Genomic DNA, 21,027 nt, shown 5'->3' with positions numbered 1-21,027 from the left:
TTTTCCGTCTTGATGTCTCTGTCAGCATAAATTGTTCTGACGATGGAGGACACATACCATTTATCTTTGTAAGCCGTTATTCCATCATAAAGTGGTTCTCAACTAGTGGGTGGTCCCAAAATGGACCATCAAATCATATTGTGACAAATTCCCCATATTGTAACATAATGCCTTGTGGAAATGTTAATGGTAAACTAAACCAAAATCTGCTGTTACATAATATTTAATACTTCTAACATCTATTTAAGACTTGTAAATCAGCCAATGGAATGAACATGAGTAAACATTCAAAACCACCCCTTCACAAAAATCTGTACTGTATTGAATTTGAAAGTCTTCTGGTTTGTACGACCTAAAATCTCAAGATGCCAAATATGGTTTAATGAGCACACTACATCACATATGGCAGACAAAATGTACAATTATGAAAATATTTTTTATTGTAAACAGCCTTTATATCTTTGCAGTTGGTGCGAGGCAAACCTTTGCCTTGGCAGTGTTGTGTGAGAATAACTAACAGGACGGGCGTCTGCTGAGGACAGGTGTGTGTTGTTTGTATTGTTAAAAGCAGACAGAAACTGGAGGCATGTCTTCAGGAATGGCCTTAGACGATGTTGTCAAAAGTGAAGATAGCTGCTGCAGTGAGAGGCCCCCAGCTGAATCATTTATTCAACACCTTTCATGAACTCCAGAAACTCTGTCAGAGAGAACACACAAAGTCACACAAAGTTAAGCAATAATGTGTAGTGAAGATATATGACATATGACTATATAGGTATTGGAAAGGTGGCCATAGTTCACTTAAAACTATTTCTAAACTCAAGTCCCTGTATTTGGAGGAACCCAGACCTACACACAGTTGAAGGTGGCTTTCTTTCATCCATATGGTTAGAGAGATAGGCCAAGATCCTTGCCATGAGACAATGGGGTCAGCTGGCAGGAACAACAGATATAATTGGCTCTGCAAAGCAGTAATATGAGAAGCCGTGCAAGCAGATAATTGGACCCAAGGAGGTAGTGTATATTGCACAGAGGAGGTGCCCCAGTACCGATCCTTGGGTCACCCCTGTGGGAAGGGGATTGAATAAGAACATTTGTCCTTTCCATGACATAATGAAGGAGTGCCCAGTGAGATGGGATTCAAACCAATAAAGCACTTTGCCTGATACACTCCTGTCAAAGAGTAAAGACAGCAGGATGCAGCGGTTCACTGTATCAAAGGCTGTTGGGAGGTCCAGCAAGATAAGAGCCGAAGACTGACCTGCAACTCTAGCTGCCCTTAGGGCTTCTGTCACAGACAAGAGGGCAGGTGAATTGCATGATATACAGTCTTTTAACTTGTTGATGTGGTATATTTAAGTGAACTGTATGTAGCTTTGGATATACAGTGGCAAGAAAAAGTAAGTGAACCTTTTGGAATAACCTCCATTTACTTATAAATTTATCCTAAAATCTAATCAGATCTTCATCTAAGTTACAATAATGAACAAATACAATCTATTTTAACTAATAACACACAAATCATTGTATTGTTCTTGTCCATATGGAAAACATCACTCAAACATTCCCAGTGTAACTTGAAATGGTCTATGAATCCATTGACTTGACATGAACAGAAGCTAACTGGAGTCAGGAGTTATCAGACCTGGACTCCAGTCAGTGATTGGAGGTGTGGGTTAGAGAGACTTTGACTTATAAAAAAAAACTCTAACATTTAGAAAAACATGAGCTGATGTGAACCAGGCCTCACAACAAACGTCTCATAGACTGTGGATGAAGAAGAGTTGATGAGCATGAAGCTGAAAAGGTCACAGAGTCATCTCAAAGAGTTTAGATCTTCATCAGTCCACAGTTACACCAACTGTACAACTGTTTGGTTGGTCTCTGTTGTCTACTGTTGTGTTACTAATGTGCTGGCCAACGTACCATCATAATCAATTTTGCCATCGTTGTTTTTGTCTCCATCCTTCATCAGCTCCTCAATGTCGTCTTCCGTGATTGCCTCTCCAGTGGACTCCAGCATGGCCTTCAGCTCTTCTAAGTCTATGTAGCCATCTCCATTCCTCAACACAAGACAAAGGAATCAAGCTTAGGAAGATCTGCTGAGCTGAACACTTTCACCCCTAAGTGTTCTGACTGAGCTAATACACATCATTTCTTTCTAACATGGTAACAAGGTCTGTTCTAGTGAAGTTCTGGGTGCTGCTCAAGGTCACAAAAAGAATTTTATTTGACTTAAGTGATAATACATCCTCTATCAATCTACAGGTAGGAGTCAGCACTGATTTCTCTTATATAAGTGGCATTTCCTTTAAATTTTGTGGAAGCTCAGGAAAACAAAGACAAACCTACTTGTCAAACATGCGGAAGAGTTCAGCCAGTTCCTCCTCTGATTTTCCTTTGCTCTCCTCCTTCATGCAGCGGACCATCATAACCAAGAACTCATCAAAATCTACTGTGCCACTGCCTGTGAATATGCACCATGATATTATAAAGACTTGGTATCTCCATATCATGTTTGAAGTTATTTAATCTCTTAAAGGTCCCATATTGTATAACGTGAGATTTCCATGTCCTTTTTGATTATAAAGCAGGTCGAGGTTCTATATTAATACTGTGAAAGTATCAAAGCACTCACACACACACACTGAGCTGTCGGGACTTCTGTAACTTTGTGATGTCACAACAAAGCAGTCACCACTCAGCGATTCCCCAAGCCCAGCCCACCTCAACCCACCATCCAACCTTGCAGGATTTGGTTTCTCTGAGTGTTTACCTGAAATATGCTGTATTTTTATTTGACCACTCAGAAAACAGCCAATCAGAGGAGATCTGTTGTTACCAGAGAGCTCCAGAGAGAAGCAGAGAAGCCAGAAAGAGGGGATGTAAAACTACACTGAGATGGTTCTTGGTTCTTAAAACCAAAAAAGCGGATCTACACTTCAAATAAAACACAGGAAAAGTATAAAACATGGGACCTTTAAAATCCAGTTTTCATTTCAATTTACACTCAAGTTTCTTTAGTGTTGTTAAAATCATTTTATTTTACCCTATGAAACAACCATGCTCCTGATGTCTACAGTGCAGTGATGTGACACAGTAATGCTGACATACCATCCTCATCCACCTCATCAATCATCTCTTGCAACTCTTCAGGGGTGGGATTCTGTCCCAGCATCCTCATCACCTTCCCCAACTCTTTGGTGCTGATGCAGCCGTCCTCTGCATCCTGGATGAAGATGTCAAATGCAGCCTTGAACTCTAGAAGTGACACAATAGTTGTTACTGTCTGGAAAGGACATAACTGTTTTGTTTGTCAGTTTTGTCTGTTATTTTAAGACCAACACACCAATGGGTGCTCAGATGGGCACCGGACGGGAAAATGACAACCATGTTGATCTGAAACTAGCAAAGACACTTAGGTTGTGGTTGGTACAAATCACCAAATCTGAAGGGACATATAGATTTGTGCATATGGGCGTGGCCTTTTCATCATTATCTGCTATCTTTGCCTTTGCTCATTTTGTTGTGAGCTGGATTGAGCCAGAGACATGGAACTTGGTACCATAACTGGAACTGATGTTCTAATATTTGCCATGAAATATTATTACAATTGGTCTGATGGTGGCGCTAAAGTGAACAATGAAAAAACACCCACACCTTGAGTCCTAGATCTACAACTCAATATATTTTATTTAAAAAAAAAAAGCCTCTTGGGCCATTACGAAAATGCAGATGTGCTAGTTTATTTTACTGTCACACTCTGTCACTCATCAGCTCTCTCTCACAACTGCACAGTGTTTAAGTCTTTTCAGACTAGATATTTTTAACATCAATGAACATGACAGGAAACGTCTGCCCCTACTCCTAATATTAATCCTAGTGTCACTCAGTGTTGCTGAGTGGAGACCTTTTATGACCCAGGAACCAAATTTAGTCCCTGGTTCCTTCAGTTGAAATCAAGTATAGTTCCTGTGTTCCTGAAAAGGTTCCTGGAACAGGGTTTTTTGGAAATGTTCCAGCGGAGCTACAGCATGCCGATAAAAATAAATCAGCAGTATAGAAGAAAGTTCAGAGACTTCATGGATGTATGTGAAAGATCTCTCAGTGATCTTTTAATGATGAGAACACATTAACAGCCTTCATCATATCCATTAAATATATTTGCTTGTATTCAGTCATATATAAAGGACAGTGTAGGTGTATATTTGGTAGTTTTTATGTTTTTCATCGTTTCTGTAAAGACAAGTCGTTAGAGGCAATAACACTTAAATTAAACTTCTCCTTTTCATATTATTGATAGTATTATAACAGCAGATGTTGTACTTTTAGGTACAAACTCTTGATAGTAATAATAATATTAAGTAGTTTTCTCACCATTTTTCTGTTCCTCTGTCAAGTTTTCAACCTGAAAGGAAATAAAATCAGATGAACATTGTACATGTCACAGTGTTTTTCACAGTAGCTTCTTTTTACCTCCCTACAGTCAGAGCTCAGCAACTATACTGATCACCTCATGTCAGTGCCGCTCTCAGTGTAGCTGGACTGCAATGTCACACTTCCAGGGGTGGGTGTCTGGTGTCACCCATTTGTTTTAATAGCCATCAGCTGTCCCTTCTCTTTCCCCCCCTGAACTGTCCAGCTGTTCTTTGTTCAATTGTCAGAGACAGAAATATGAACTCACCACAGCAGCCTGTCACTCTGAGCTCTGTCTCTTCTTATCACACCTATTGTTTCATTATTACACAAGTTGAAGTGACACACAGGAATTTGTGTGTTTGTGCTTTCAAAAACACTAATCTTTTTTTCTTCTTTTTTTTCAAAAAATCAACATTGTGAAACCGGTCATCACAAGAGTCTTTTTTTGCTGAAATTAATTTAAATATAATTATTCTATCTTCATATGAAAAAAACACCATGTATATGTTTTAATGTACAATGTAACTCCTCAGGTTGTTAAAGCTCACTTCCTCAAGGACATGACCCCATCGTCCTCAATAAATAGTCTTTTATTATAGTGTGTGGGAATTATTGTTAACAGATGTAACAATGGCCTCTAAACTTTAAATTCATGCATGAGAGACCCCCAATATCATTTCATGCAACAGAGTGTGTTTTTTGTATGTTTTTGCCATGTGGTTGTTGTCATTGCTGACACTCAACATACAAGGATCAAATCTATCCCAGGATTTTCTGATTCTCACCAGATAGAGAAATAAAATAGCACATCATACTTGGCACACTCTGTACTCACCGCTGCCTTATATACATCATCCATAGCTGCTGCTCCGTCCCTGCCTCTGACACACCACTGAACGCACTGCTGCACAAAGATACAATGCAAACACAGGCGGCAACTGCCTCAGTCTTTATTGTTGGGTGAGCGTGGCACTAAAAAAGCTCTTGACTCACCCACCCAAAATCTAAGGGTGATGTAGGGAGGAGTGACAGAGACAGAGAGATAAAGAGAGAGAGAGAGACAGATCTATAAATAGGAAACAACAGAAGACCCCCAACAATAGTGGGACATCGAAAGCAGCACCTATGTTCACCTTTGTTGAGCTCAGGCTGTTCTTGGACATGACTTCTTTTCTGATTTTACTGGTTTTGTCATTTTTACATAAGTCTTTTATTCTCAGACTTCACCTCTACAAAGTGTGAACTTGGTATTTACATGGGCTATTTTGGTTAAATTGAGACCACAATATAACTTTGTGACATCTCTTCTACTGAATAGAGCGTAATTGCTCTAAAAACGTGCAGCTTCCTAGAAAACAATGTGCAAAGCTTACACTAATACCCTTTTTACACCAAAATTAGCAGGTCTAAGTGGGCTTATTAAACACCTGCCAAAAAAGGTGATTAACACCTTTTACACTGCCAGAAAAGTAGCGTGTTCACCCGGGTGTTACCGATCAGAGCCAGAGCAGATAAATACATCTACTATAGTCATTTGACCCAAGAGAAAATGCCGATTGTACCCCTCTCCATTGCCAACAAAAGCCCAATGTTACCGGGTCTTAGCAGAGTTTTTGACCGGTGGAAAAGGGTTATAAGTTTGCAACCACCTAGTGTTCCTATCAAATAAATAAAGTATGACATATGATTTCCCCATGACTCAAATCTCAGATTGCCAATAACATCTGAAGTGGAGGAATTCAAAGCTACCAAAGCCAGAGCATTGAGGACATTTCAGATATCAAATGACCACAAAGTCTCCGACACAAGTAAGAACATCTGCTGTGGGAGGAAATGGGAGCCTCAATAGTCAGGCAGTCAAGCAAGCTGAAGCCTATTGGAAAGACCAATAGGCTGTATGCAAAGGGCACTTGGAGTCTGGTCATTATCATGGCAAGTCCTGGCAAGAGCAAGACCAACACTGAAGGGAAAAGGGCCTTGTGATCCAGGGGGTCAGGGATGTTGCAGAGGAAGACTGTCTAATCTAAGCAGTTGGCCTTTCCCAGCAGTGCCAGTGGACCCATTGAAAGCAAGCACTCTAGAGGCGGTTATCCTGGAGAGATCTGGGGGTACTGGGGGCAATCGATCGACCCCGTCTTCTAAAAATTATGTGTCAACTAAATTGCAACAACTGGTATATTTTGTAGTAAACCCAATTGTGATTGAAGAACATATATATTTTTATAGCGTCAAATCATAATTATCTCAAGGCACTTTACAGGGTAAGGTCAAGACCTTACAGTAGTTCCCAAAATGAGCAGCACCTGGCGACAGTGAGGAGGGAAAACTCCCTTTTGACAGGAAGAAACCTCCAACAGAACCAGACTCAGGGTGAGCGGCAGTCTGCATCGTTATTCCCACAATGGTGATATATTGTTAATTAAAGTATTAATTAAGGCCAATTCACAAATACGTTGATGCCAAGCAGCAACCTCCAGACAAAGCCAACATTGAAATATCCAATCTTGCAAAACAATATCCACTTTTAGTGATTGCGGCCTTAATAAACTTTTTAATGGTTATGTTTAGGCACTCACAGGTTAGGGAAAGATGTGCTTTGGTTTTACAGAAAAAAGTTAACAGCGACTTCAGACGCATCATGTTTACTTAAATTCAACCAAAACCACCATCTTTCCCCAACCTAACCCGCCTAACCCTAACCACAGACAGGTAGAGACTAGTATCAGCTCATATCTATTTCACAGTCAGGCTAAACTGAGCTCACAGGCAACACGAAGAATCTCTTGGAAAGCCCTGCCAACAATTGGGATGGCACACAGAGAATGCTTGTGAGGTTACTCATATCTATTTCACCACAAACACATAAGCTCCCCAAATTGGAACATTTTGAAGGGCAGCAACTCTGGTCAGATTGAAGGAAATTAAATGTTAAGTTTTCATAACTACAAATAATCTTCCTTATGTACTATGCCCTATGTATGGAGTAGAGTCAGCTGTCTACATGACAATAGATACACAGATAGGGCTATTTTGAACGTTTGTCCTTGACTAGAAATAGTAGACCTCTACCGGTGGGGAGAGTGAGAGAGGGACTACGGTGATAAATCTCTGTTGTAAGGTTAACGTTACGTGGGACAAATAGGTAGCACCTGCCAATGTGCAGCAACTGTACATTAAGCTCAGATGTCAGCTTATTCAAACCGCCTTCTATTTGGCAACTGTACTTATTACACCTGGAAATACCCAACTTTTATGTTTGCAGTAGAAAACGCCTCATTCACAACACACGGTGCCATGATGCAACTGTATTTCAATAATCTAAAATTTCATATCAAATAAATACTGTATATCTCTACGTATACACCGTCAGGGGCTCCAGAGCTGTAGCTGTAAAACAGCACCAGTATTGACATTTGATTTGATGTGTATGTGTCTGTGGGGAATAGGGGTGGGGGGAACTGGAACCAATCCCAGCTGACAAAAGGCGGGGTACAACTCACACAGGCTGCCAGTCGGTCTCAGGGCTGAAATATAGAGACAAACAACTATTCATGTCTAATTTCATACCTGTGAGCAATTTAGAGTCGCCTGTTAGCCTGCATGTCTTTTGGCTCTGGGAACCCAGAGTACCAACACATGCACAAGGGGCCCCCAGTGTAGTACAAAGTTAAAAGATTGTAAAAGATCTAAAAAGTCCCCAATTAAAACACAGTTTGAGCAACACATGAATTTTAAAATCTCCAAGAATGATACCAGTCATATTTTAACATGGTCAATGACAACATTTCAGAAAACTGAAAAAAGGTATTTAAAGGAGAATTCCCCACAAGGTACTGTACTGTTTATAAGGTATCCCTATAAATTATAGCTACCCCACCGACACAACCAGAGAGCCTAGGAGTGCGTAAGTACAGTAAGCACAGACTAATTTCTGGGCCCTCTCTATTTACATGTCAGTGGCAAGGGTTCACTTTATGGCCAGATCCCACCCACACACAGTACTCAAGTCCCTGTGATGGCCAGTCAATGTATTTAACTCTGACCCACCTGGGTCCCCTAACTGTTAATCATGTATAAATGTCTGTTCACTTAAAGACAAATCATATAGTATTCATTTAAAACTAGCTTGATAATAATTGTTTTGGGCTAACTTACAAGTATCATTTACTAATTATTTGTTCTTTCTTTGAATTACTTAACAAGTGTTTCTTAATTTATCAACTAACTACTTATTAATCATTTACTAATTATTTGTTTTTGTTGATTTGTTAAATGATTTACTAAAAGTTTATTGATGATTTACAACACGTTTATTACATATTAACATGGGACTTATGCTACTAATCATCTACAAATGTATATCAATGTTTGGGAATGATTAGTTCATCAATAACTAAGGGCTTATAAATTGCTTATGACTGAACGTTATTGTAAAGTGTTTCCCCATGCTTCCCCTCTTGTATATGATTTGGCTATTTGCTGTATATATGGGTTAAGAACGCGGTTCATTGGTTTTATGGGTTCACTCTCGTATAAGATTTTGTCCGTATGAGCCACCGTACTGAGCCTTCCTTTTCTGCAAGAAGTAACTTGATTAACCCGGAACTGAACTCCACTGTAACCTGGAAGTTCTTTCATTTTAGCTGAAGAACGAGAATTGTCTGCTTGTTTTTCCCATGGTGACTGTCTGTGGACTACAACAACTAAACAAACTCTTTTTTCTGACCTGAAGCCGTGCCGCCCATCAAGACACTGGAGGCACGCGCTGAACGTTGTAGTCGACTAAAACAATTAGACGTATCCTTGTTTTCTGTCCTGCTCAATTAGACACTGGGGAGGTAACTTAGCGTTAGCGGCCTACCGAACTTTGTTAGTGACGGGCTCGTCAGGAATATCCAAAAGGCAGAAGGTAATGTAAAGTTCTCATGAGATTATGGCATGTGTCTTGCTTTGACTGTCTGCTTTACTTGCTACTTTATGTACTCTAATTTGGATACCGTTAACGTGGACTGAAGCTAACGACGAGCAGTCACAACAAACCAAGACGCAGATCATGGTGATATGTGTGTTATTGTGCGCAGATTTACGGGACCGTAGCAAATTATTGGTTATTAAGTCGAAAATAACATAACACGGACCCTAGTCTAGTTACTCGTAATGACGTGTAGCGACCGAGCTTCTAAATCACCCTGCATCTGTTTTTCATTTCCAGATAACTATCGTTAGCTTTCTAGCTAACATCCGTTAGGTACCTAGCTAGTTGCTAGCTTGTCATCTGTCATGCTTAACATCTGGATATTATAGAGTGTGTATTTGTTTGTTTATTTGGTTTATAGTAGAAACTGTCTTCCGTGACTTATTTAACTGGCAAAAGCGTTATTCCGAAAATTCGGCTCTTGTGTTTACATAGTCTCTGCTTTAGTTTGCTAAACTAGCCTTAGCTAGCGTTATAATTAAGTGTTGTCCAAACGGCCTCATGATGATAGCAGTGAGTCATAATAGTAATTCCTTGTATTTACAACTGTATTTTTTCACCGTGTCCGCTTAATGAACAATAGATTTAATATTTCTAAAGTCAGCTAAGCATTTCTTTCATGCCCTTTGATTCTTTTTGCTCTTCCGTAAAAACATGTGTATCCCCCGATTTGGTGTCAATCTGATTCTCAGCTTTTATTTTTATTTTATTTTATTTTATCGTTGCCTTTCTCGGACATTTGTGTTTGATTGTCAAGGCTCCCTTCCGTTCAAGAGTCCCAATAAGCAATGACAGTGTGACAGTGAGCCAGCACCCACAATACCAGGACTCTGAAATTGAATAAACTACATGGATTTTAATAATTGTATTATTTGCAGCTGTGCTTATCCAGACACAAGTCAGAATGCTTACTGAGATAAAGGCCATCGTCTGACTTACACACATACCAACTCACATTGGACCTCCCATTTCTTGTCAGATTTTCTTTAAAAGAATCATGTGAAAACTTATGTTCAATTCATGGGACCTTGCAAAAGTCCTACAGCTCTACTCCAAATACTTTCTTAGTTGGGATTTTTGAAGTTTGACCCTTTAGTTAAATGTCATAATATTATGAATCTTTATATGTGTTCAAATCCTCACCATTTGCTTATTTTTCACTGGATTGGGTTGAAATTTGTACTGATGAACATCTAACAAAACCCAGAGGAACTATTTAAGTTGAGAAGTGGAAGCTGTATTTTCCCAAAAAGTACTTCTGGTGATGCAAAGCTGTCAAATTAGAACATCCATTTCTCAACTTCAGTAATTCCTAGTCTGTTTGCAACTCAGCCTAAGTTTAAAGATCAACTTTTCCATTTTGTTGTCTTGTGATAGTTGGATAGCTTCTAAAAGGCTTTTCCAATAGATAATAACGTATCTATTGGAATAACTTCTAAATGTGATAGAACTATATTATTACTACACATAATCAAAATTTGGTTGAAAACTTTCACCATGCTGGTCACTTACAAACTGTTCACTTACCTGAGGTTAGAAGTCACAAGACTGATTCCCCCTGCAGTTTTACTGTAAGTTAAATATTTGACACTGCAGTGGATTTGAAAGAAAGTTATTGTTATAGAGGCATAATGTTCTGCCATATGAGTTAAATTTCATACTTAATTGACAAATTGAAAGTTTTTCATCACATTTATGCAAAGATCTCACATTTCCATGAAACAGTCAAGTTCATTAATTTGCAACATTACCCACTATGTCCTAATACACCCAGAAATATGACAGGTATGTACCCATAACTAAACATACACAGATACTCTAAAAGATCTCGGAATAGTCTGCCAGTTGACAAATTGTCATGGTATATATTATGATATTGCCCAGTGCTGGTCCAAATATTTGCCTGCTTCAACAAATACATGGCATTTGCTGTGTTATGTTGAGCTTTGGTTAATTTCTCTGAATGTTACATTTCATGATGGTATAATTATGATTTCTGACATTAGGAAGTTTGTCTTCACTGTAATAAGCTGTGATGGCCACTGATGGTAAACTCAGTCTGAAATGATTGTACATTTACATGTGATCCCCCACTCTCCATACTTAGCTCATCAGTTGGAGCAGAGACATCAGGAGTTGCAGGGATTCAAGCTTCCCTTATCATCATCGGGTCCTGAGATGACATCACAGCAACCTCAGCTCCCCAATGCTGTTATTCCTCCTCAGCTTGCACAGAACTCTTCTGCTCAGCAGGCGCGGCCTCACATTCAGGCTAATCAGCTGCACACGAGTCATAGCAGTGCAACTGCTGGGCCTCTGGAACACAGAGCATTGACAGGCAGGCCAGGCTGCTCCGGTGTGTCAGCAGCCAGCGGGGAGGTGGCCAACAGGAACGTTTCTGCCTCCTGCACCAACTCCAGCTTATCCAGAAGAGATGGGGGTTTTGAACCGTGGCCTGAGGAAGCAGTGGACAACTCACATGGGCTATACTCACTCCACCGAATGTTTGACATAGTTGGAGCCCAGCTAACACATCGGGACGTCAGGGTACTGTCATTCCTATTTGTTGATGTGATTGACGAGTATGAGCGAGGTGGCATCAGGAGTGGAAGGGATTTCCTGCTGGCCCTAGAGCGCCAGGGTCGCTGTGATGAGACCAACTTCCGGCACGTTCTCCAGCTTCTAAGGATTATCACCCGCCACGACCTTTTGCCTTATGTCACACTCAGGAAACGACAGGCCGGTGAGTAATGCACTGTCTTCATTATACCCACACCAGGCGTTAAAAACATTTTCAAGAATTGATGGTTGGGTTTATATGTCTTAATGTTACTAATGTACAGTCAGATTTTTTTTAGATTGTTTTGCAGCATATGAATTGGAACAACTTCCTTGGCATGCTCCTTAATGAGCCTTGAGGCCAGAGCTGGCTCCAAGTGGTTACATTCAATTAAGGTCCAGAATGAGCACTATTCATGCCAACCACATTTTCAGATGGCAGTGTATGGTAAAAAGTTCAGCCACCCAGAATATACACATACCCACAGTGAACATAAAATCACTTGTAATATAGGGCTGTCCAGAAATCAGGATTTTCAGTTGACTCAGAGTTAGCACTTCTAACGGATTTATCAAAACAGAGGGGTGGGGACAGGTTGTGTTTGTTGTATGAATTTTTCATGTGCTTGTGGTATTGGCTCAAGGTTTTTCTTAAATATTTTTTGCTCTATATAGACAATTTTTATTCAATAAATGTGACCTACAAATATGACAAATGTATTATTTTAATTATTTACTCTACTGCCCAGTCTTTGTCAGGTCAATTGCCCCGAACTTAACTCTGTCAGCCTCCGTGAGTTTCATGTTTTACTTATAAGTCTTTGTTCATCGTCAGAAAATAAATTTGTGCATCCTGCCCATTAGTACTGGATATCCCCACTGATCTCCCTGTTCAATTTAATTTTGGATGGCGAAGTCCAGAATCTGTTCATTTTGATTCTATTCAATTAGATTTGATTCTTGACGATTAGATTAGATACATCAGATAAGAGAGGGCTTGCAAGGCTCAGCCAGGAGTTTCATAATCCTGATAAATTTTAAAATCTGGAATGAGAAATTCCACTAATTACTGTCAATCTCAGCAACAGAGAATAGTGATGCCTTCTGATACATGAAGTATGGTAACTGGACTTTATAGGTTACCATTCTTCCCTTTTTCCTATGCAATTCTTGTTGTTTGTGTGGCCATAGCTTGACATTCTACTTCTTCCACTAGTCAGTTAGAGAAGCCAACCAGGTTATGGGGAATGGTTTTGTAGCTTGGGTAAATCTAGTTCATGCTCAACATGCTCAGTAGAGTGTTTTACCACCTTTAGAGGGTGACACGCATCGTCCCAATCCCATGACAGAATTAAAAAAAATCTGTGTCCTGTCCCATTTTGTTTGCATGTTCTGTGTTTTTTTTTTGTTTTTTTTATACTTGTGGTGGGTGGTGCGGTGTGTGATGTGCATGCAGAGACTCATGCAGTTTAAAGGGGGAGAGTGTCACCCAGGTTGTTTTCTGTAGCTACAGTTTACAGATATACCCTCAACGTCTCACATGCAGGCTATATGTAGATGCTAGTTGGTGGCTAGAAACCTCTAGTTTCTCCTCAGTTACTGCAGCACAGCAGCTCAGACAGATGTAGGCCAAAAATTATTTTGAAAAGAGTGAAATAAGGTGTTCCAATTTAAGATTTATTGGCTCTCCAATGAGCAGCCTCTCTGAATTTTGGTGGCTGCAGCATGCCGATGGGTTTTATGGGTCAGGGCTGGGGTCCAGTGGAGTACATCAATATCTAGCAAGCCTGTTAGAGGGTGGAGCATGCATGAAGTAGAAATGTACTGGATACTGGATGCAATTCCAGTTCTCAGATATGTGCATGGCCCTCTAACTGCAGGCCCAGCTGGCCCTCTTTTAGGTATATGTTGCTGAGTTCCAACGGGACAAGCGCAGTGTATCCGCAGGGGCTTTATAAAGGACTGCAGTGTGCAATCACAACCCCCTGTTGGCAGTGAGTGCAAAGATCCATCTCAGGGTGAGGCAGAGCCTCAAAGGGGTTAACCAGGAGTGAAGCACGTTAGAGGGCTATGCGCATAGTCATAGAACTGGAGTTACATCTAGTAACTACTACTTCTACTCCTCCGGGGTTAGGATCTTCTTCTATATGTTAACATAGTAAACATGTTGGTGTGCATTTGAATGAGGTGATTACTCATGTATCAACCCTGGCAGTGCACAAAAACTAACAGTTTAGACATTGTCTCTGCAATCTGTGAGATGTATCCACTGCTATGAAGATGATTAGCATTGCGATTAAAAATAACATCAGAAATCAACTGTTGTTTTCAGTGTGCCCAGACCCTGTTGACAAGTACTTGGAAGAGACATCAGTGCGCTACATTTCACCAAGAGGAACAGTGCAGAGCAAGGACAATGCACCTCACAGAAGAACAGGTTGGTGATTGTCTGTGTGTTCAAGGTATTTTTTAACACCACGACACAGAAGTTTGATTAATGTCTTAACTAATGTCACTGTTTAGGTCCTCAGCCAGTCATTTGCTGTTCCCCGTCGGGACCTCATGTTGGCCCTACCCGAACAAAGCCAGCTCCTCCTGTTCCGAACCGCAAACGGAAGAGAAGTCATTCCTCAGCTGACTGCAGAGAGAAACAAACATGTGGTAAAAGAAGCACGGCATAGAGAGGGAGCAGTGTTTTTGTCTAGTCTCAAAGAATAGGATAACAAAAAAAATTGCGCAGTCCAGTGATATTCATTTGTTATGTTTTCCTAGGTTGTTCCTGGTTTGAGAACGATCCAGGAACGACCTAAGAACACACTTACATACTGTTAACTAAGTGAGACACATGCTTGTGTTTACATGCCTTAAGCCTTTTCCAGGTAAGCTGACTTTCTAAACAGCATTTTATTGAGAAATCCAGTTTTAGTAATCAAGGTAAGGAAATAACCTGATTTCCCCAGATAGATTTCTCCTAGAGAAATCTGATTTCTCTGCAAAGTATACATGAAACAAAGTCCAAGCAGGACAAGGACTTCAGACAGAGAGAGCTTCTCTAAGTAAATTGGTTACTTAAATGAATCAACTGAGCGATCGTGACCATTTAAGTTACTGTACTGCACTACCTAGAGTTTCAGACTAAATTTGTTGGCAAGTATAATGGTGTTCAAGCAACCTGACCCAATTCAGAACTGGAGCTTCACCAACCCAAGGCAACTGAAAAACCAAGACCATTGACCAGTAATGCTATATATTACTATATAGCTATATAGCTATATTACTATACTGGATGCTTGTATGCTTGGCCAGGCTCAGACATCATTTGTCAGTGCATAGTGCCAGGATGTGATCCACTCCCCTACAGCACCAACAATGTGTAACACTAGTTAACATTAGCTTAGCAATGGAGTTCACTAAAATGAACAAAAAACTGTCTCCCAGCACAATCAAACACAAACTCCATGTAAGCACAGTGACAGATATTGGTAAGGGACTAGACCTAGCTAACAAGTTGATAACATTATTATTCTTCAGAAATCTTATTTAAAAAAAACACAAGTCAAATTATAGTCTCGCAAAACTAGACCTCGCTCTCACCTACATATGGAGTGTGAGCACATATAGTACATGAGCAATAGGATGCTGACTGCAGTTCACTTAATGGCCACCAGTGTCATTAATAACAATGATTTTACCGTCACAGTCATTGCCAGGTGTGAAAGTTTCTCTTAAGCTCTCATTTTATTATTTAGTGAACTTTTTAAGTCACTCTAAGCAACTTAAGTCACTGCAGTAACATTATTAATCCTCAAGGATATCTGAAAGTGTGTGCTACTCTACCCATTTGTATGATTCATTGCAACTTACCCCTCCATCTAATGGCAGGCACTTTGCCTTTGAGTGTAAACATTGTTGTTTGCATGTCAGATAGTAGAAACTATTTCATCTTAAGCATATCCTGGCTTTGAGTCTTCAGGTTTGTACTGATGCCAGGTAATTGTCTAAGATCATGTTGGCTTATGGCCATTACTCAGCTTTGGTGGAGGTGTTCACATTTCAAATGTAAACTGTTAGTGTTGTTTGTTTTACTTTTTTCCAGTCCTAATATTCGCTCTCAGTTGACCCTTGTTGTTCTCTCCTCACAGATATCCGCCTCCGGGTTCGTGCTGAATACTGCCAACATGAGTCTGCACTTCAGGGCAACGTATTCTCCAACAAACAAGAGGCAGTGGAGCGACAGTTCGAGCGCTTCAACCAGGCCAACACTATCCTCAAATCCCGAGACTTGGGCTCCATCATCTGTGACATCAAGTTCTCAGAGCTCACCTATTTGGATGCCTTCTGGAGGGACTACATCAATGGATCATTGCTAGAGGCCCTAAAAGGGGTCTTTATCACAGATTCCCTAAAACAGGCTGTGGGCCACGAGGCCATAAAACTGTTGGTCAACGTTGACGAGGAGGACTACCAGGCTGGGCGACGCAAACTGCTCTGTAATTTGGTCACAGGTGGCGGGAGCCCACCAGGAGGTAGCAAAGACTCTGTATCTTAGACACGCTCTCAAGGTGGTAGCATACGGGAGAAACGTTGCTGTGCCTCCCCCACAGAGTGAGATGTGGTTGTGTCATTTGAGGTGCCTGAAGTATGTGTCTGAGGGAACTAAGGACTTCCAGCCACCCCACCGATTCCTTGAGAGAGAGAGCTAAGTTCATAGGATATCTACTTGGCACCCCTAAGCGTAGCATGCAAAGTGATTGGGAACTATGTTAGCAAAAAGAAGTAGGCGATGCATACAGGTTGGCATTATTTTTGAATCCTAAGCTGTTCATTTTCTTCAAGGAGGAGAACGCTGATCTCGTATGTGCATTGACTCTAACTAATTTCTTGTTTCTGGTGTGTTAGCTCATTGAAACATTTGTTAACTCTTATACTCTTCACTCCTGTTCAAAAGTGGAGTTATTTTAAATACAGGAAACATGCTTAACGCTGATGAGTTACTCCCAGTGGGAGTTGTACCTTATTGTCAAACTGATTCATCTTTTTTCCAGGTTTTTTGGTGTACATTACAGATTGATTGGATTAACCCAACGAGAGAGTGTTCTGTATGTTACTGAGTCATTCACTGATGTTTTGGATTTGTAAATCAGTGCCAGTTTCATTGTCAGCCTGTACCGTTGGACCTCTGCTCACTTACCCTCTCACTCATGCTCAGTTGTGATATAACTTTATTTTCAATTTGAAATGTCATTCAATAACAAATCAGCAGCAAGTGAAAATCATAGCCAATATGTGTAAAGTCATTTCAGATGTGCAGATAGTAGGATACCTGCAGTTTGAGGTGAGCTTTGTACTTTGTCCTGTCTTTGTAGAGTTAAAGATATTTCACCCAGTTACAGTTGAACTCACACTTTAAGTCCTGAGCAGTCTTCTCTGTGGATATATAATGTCTTCTGGTGGGTCAGGATGTAATTGAGTCCACATGCACAGGTGTTGAAATCACCTCACCCAGTAGCTCGAGGGCCTGTTGGACATGTTGGAGAAGTGAAAGGTGTCTTCAGTGGCACCCCTCTCCGTCAGGAGGTGTGGCATCTCCACAAGCAGCTGCAAACTGAACTGGGGGATTTTTTTTATTAAAGATTTGAAACAGAACAGAGGACCAACATAATAGTAAGATTTATTGCATGTTGATCCTCAACAATTTAGTGCGTAGATCTTGAACAATGATATTCTTCTAGTGGCACACCACTATTATAGTGCAGCCTGAAATGCCAATTAACCAAAATGGGAATTTATATTAATTTCTCTTTGGTGTCCATGGAATGAAATGGATCAACAGGAGAAATTAGGTTTGGTGGGTCCTTGCGACAAGTACGTGTTGACAGTATTACTGATTTATAGCTTTCATTTCATGCGGTCATAAAATACACTCGGTGGTCACTTCATTAACCTCATTAGGCACACTTATATCATTCTAGCAAGGAACGCAGAACAGCCCAAAAGCCCAAAACAAGGTGTTGGAGACTAGAGAGACTGATTCATGTTGACATGATAGCCTCACACTAGCTGTAGATTTTGTGGCTGCTCAATCATGCTACAAATCTCCTATCCCCCCTGAAATTACAGGAGCTGTACTCTCAATTAAACTCTGTCAGTATTGGACAATCCTGCAAAATCCTGATCCTGCGGTCATTGACAACATCCTTCAAATTCTTCCTTTCCACAATATCTGAGCATGGCAATTACTGTATGGTTATGGTTCAAGAAATAGTTCCTCAATTGGCGATGAACATTTGCTTTCAATGTAAATTGTGACACAATTGTGGACACATTCGTAGAAATACTGGGCTGCAGTGGACGCTGCTATCATGGCGGTGCTATAGTCATGAATTTTCAAATTTCCCATATGTGGTTTTAATGAAATGTGATTACTGGTTGTCCAGAACTGGTTATAACTGAAAGCAAACTTAAAGTACCTTTGTTCGGAAATGTTTAATATCAGTGATAAATATCAAAGATGAAGTATTAGCATAATGCTATTTTATGATGAGATTATTATGATTTTGTTACAAAAGTAGATTAAAGAGTGAATGTCATTTTAATAAGAATTGCCATTTGAAATGCCTCTGATCCTAATATTTGACATGTTTCTGTTACTCGGTGCAAACAGCCAAAAAAAGACACGCAGGCTCATATTCAATAGCAACAAATGTGTACTTTCTCAACAAAATATGATTTTGACACAATTCTTCACTGTCCATAACTTTACATTTCTGACATCCTTGATATCTTACTAGCTTCATTACAAATGTGCATCTGTCTTTTTGCCAAATCTTTGTAATCCGACTTTGTCTCTGATTTTAAAATGTAATTGAACTTTTTTGTCCAGTTTTTCATCAGTTTGTTAACTGGTGGACTGCTTTCATGTTCCCTATTAAAAGTTCAGTGTATGTATTTACCAAATATATAAAGAAGCCCTATCTTATATTTGCTGTCATACCATCCATGGGTACATATGAGAACATGCAAGTCATGATTGACTGGCCACTATTACTCTGAGTTATACAGAGTAGGCCTTCATTTTATATTTTTACCCCAGTGGAATTTCATAAGGTTGCAAGTTAGTATCTATTATATAGGTTGGTGTCTGTTATGTTGATTGTATGTTATGTTAGTTGTTAAATGCAGCTGTGTTTTAAGCAAAATTGCATGTAACCCGTTATGATCTCCAGAAGTCTCATAGAAACTCACAGTGCTAACATTTTGTAAATAACTTTATTCGATGTCTGATTTTCTTACTTTAATTTTGCATTTCTTTCAGAAAATCAGTAAGTACGACTGTTAATAAATGAAATGGATGGGTTTTTGTTCAAGTCCCACTCCTGATTATTTTTTTTATGTCACATTACTCATATAAAAACAAATCTTTTTGGTGGGAAACAGTGTACATTTAAACAAACAGCTTCCTGACAGATCTACTTCTTATTGTGGGTTACACCCCCACATTTCAGAAATTTGGCCTGAACCTTATCCTGCTGTGACACACAAACCCTGTGTCTGTTCTCATCTTGGAAAACATTTCTAACTGTGTGAGAGGTCCTGGGTGCATCTAATTTCTCTTCTACATGTATCCTCATTCCCTGTACTTCCTTCCTTCTCCACAGGTCGTCAGATTCACAACCTGAGGAAGACATACAAGGAAGGAAAAATCCAGGCGTCACATTCTGTCTGACAAACGAGGCAAAACAAGTTTATTTGTGCCATGAATGTTCTTGCAGAGACTTGAATGTAATGTATGTCAGTGTGAACCATACTCCTTGCTTTCATCACATACGCTAAATGAAATGACAAAAGATTTGGTGGTTAGTCCTGTTGACTTGTTTACCAATAAAAGTGAACTTTGACGTGTTTCTATTTGCCATGGGTACTCTGCAGTCAGTTAATTTATTGATGATTAAACTGAGCTTTGACTAACCACTGCTACAGCAGGTCTGCTGTCAGTCAGTATGATCCAACTTTGTACAAAATAGATTAAACAAATTTATGAAAATATACTGACGAGTGCTGTGATCTTGTTGACCTTGGTGGTGTTTTCAAACGTAGTTTTGTTTACTACAATTGTTGATTTACTCATTAATCCGAGCTTAGTTACTGCTGCAGCAAATGTATCTGCAGGGCATTCACCGTAATTCAACTTTGATCAAGACACATTAATTTACATTTACATCACATAACTGATTTAACATCCAAAGCGACTTAGAAGGAAAAGGAGTATAGTATATGATAGTAAAAATTTATATTATTGTAAATAATAAAAAAAGTATTAGTATAATAAAGCATAAAAATGTCAAAAAACGTCAAAATGTAGTAAAGCATAGGAACGAGATAGGGTATTAAAGCATAAATACGTTGGAAAACAAAAGTACTGTAATGCACAAAAACGTCAAGAGAAGATGTGGTATACTAAGGCATAAGAATGTCAAAAAAAGTAATTCTATATTAAGGCATAAAAACGTCATAGTATAGTAAGCCATAAAAGTCTTAAAAACAAAATAGTATAGTAAGGCATAAAAAGTCATAAAAAGGTCATAGTATAATAAGGCATAAAAAGTCATAAAAAAAGTCATAGTATAGCATGGCATAGTGTCATAGTATAGCATTACATAAAAAGTCATAGTATATCATGGCATAAAAAGTAAAAATAAAGTCATAAAAAAGTAATAGTATATTAAGGCATAAAAAGTCATAAAAAATTCATAGTATAGTAAAGCATAAAAAGTCATAAAAAAGTCATAGTATAGTAAAGCATAAAAAGTCATAGTATAGCATGCATAAAAAGTCATAAAAAAGTCATAGTATAGCATGGCAAAAAAAGTCATAAAAAAGTCATAGAATAGCATGGCAAAAAAGTCATAGTATAGCATGTCAAAAAGAAGACATAGTATAGCATGGCAAAAAAAGTCATAGTATAGCATGGCATAAAATGTTGTAAAAAAGTCATAGTATAGTAAGGCATAAAAAGTCATAGTATAGCATGGCAAAAAAAGTCATAAAAAAGTCATAGTATAGCATGGCATAAA

The 21,027-nt window shown here is 39.4% G+C and overlaps 2 protein-coding genes across 2 annotated transcripts; one reads left to right on the top strand and one right to left on the bottom strand.

Moving 5' to 3' along the window:
* Positions 1–417: 417 nt before the first annotated feature.
* LOC111658867 (troponin C, slow skeletal and cardiac muscles-like) lies at positions 418–5,411 on the bottom strand. The gene is made up of 6 exons (XM_023411546.2): positions 5,255–5,411; positions 4,378–4,408; positions 3,115–3,261; positions 2,353–2,467; positions 1,927–2,063; positions 418–697 (listed from the first exon to the last, which is right to left on the bottom strand). Exons 1-6 carry the CDS (start codon positions 5,276–5,278, stop codon positions 666–668), a joined length of 486 nt encoding a protein of 161 aa, XP_023267314.1. The 5' UTR covers positions 5,279–5,411; the 3' UTR covers positions 418–665.
* Positions 5,412–9,050: 3,639 nt separating this feature from the next.
* On the top strand, positions 9,051–20,001 carry dedd (death effector domain containing). The gene is made up of 5 exons (XM_023411525.2): positions 9,051–9,328; positions 11,502–12,137; positions 14,286–14,390; positions 14,477–14,614; positions 16,096–20,001. Exons 2-5 carry the CDS (start codon positions 11,573–11,575, stop codon positions 16,500–16,502), a joined length of 1,215 nt encoding a protein of 404 aa, XP_023267293.1. The 5' UTR covers positions 9,051–9,328; positions 11,502–11,572; the 3' UTR covers positions 16,503–20,001.
* Positions 20,002–21,027: the final 1,026 nt, after the last annotated feature.

The sequence above is a fragment of the Seriola lalandi genome, unplaced genomic scaffold (assembly GCF_002814215.2).
Source record: "Seriola lalandi dorsalis isolate HSWRI2012SDOR001 ecotype SW California unplaced genomic scaffold, Sedor1 jcf7180002054469, whole genome shotgun sequence".
NCBI lineage: Eukaryota > Metazoa > Chordata > Actinopteri > Carangiformes > Carangidae > Seriola > Seriola lalandi.
The sequence above is the reverse complement of the archived record's forward strand: the minus strand, read 5'-3'. Positions and strand labels throughout refer to the sequence as shown.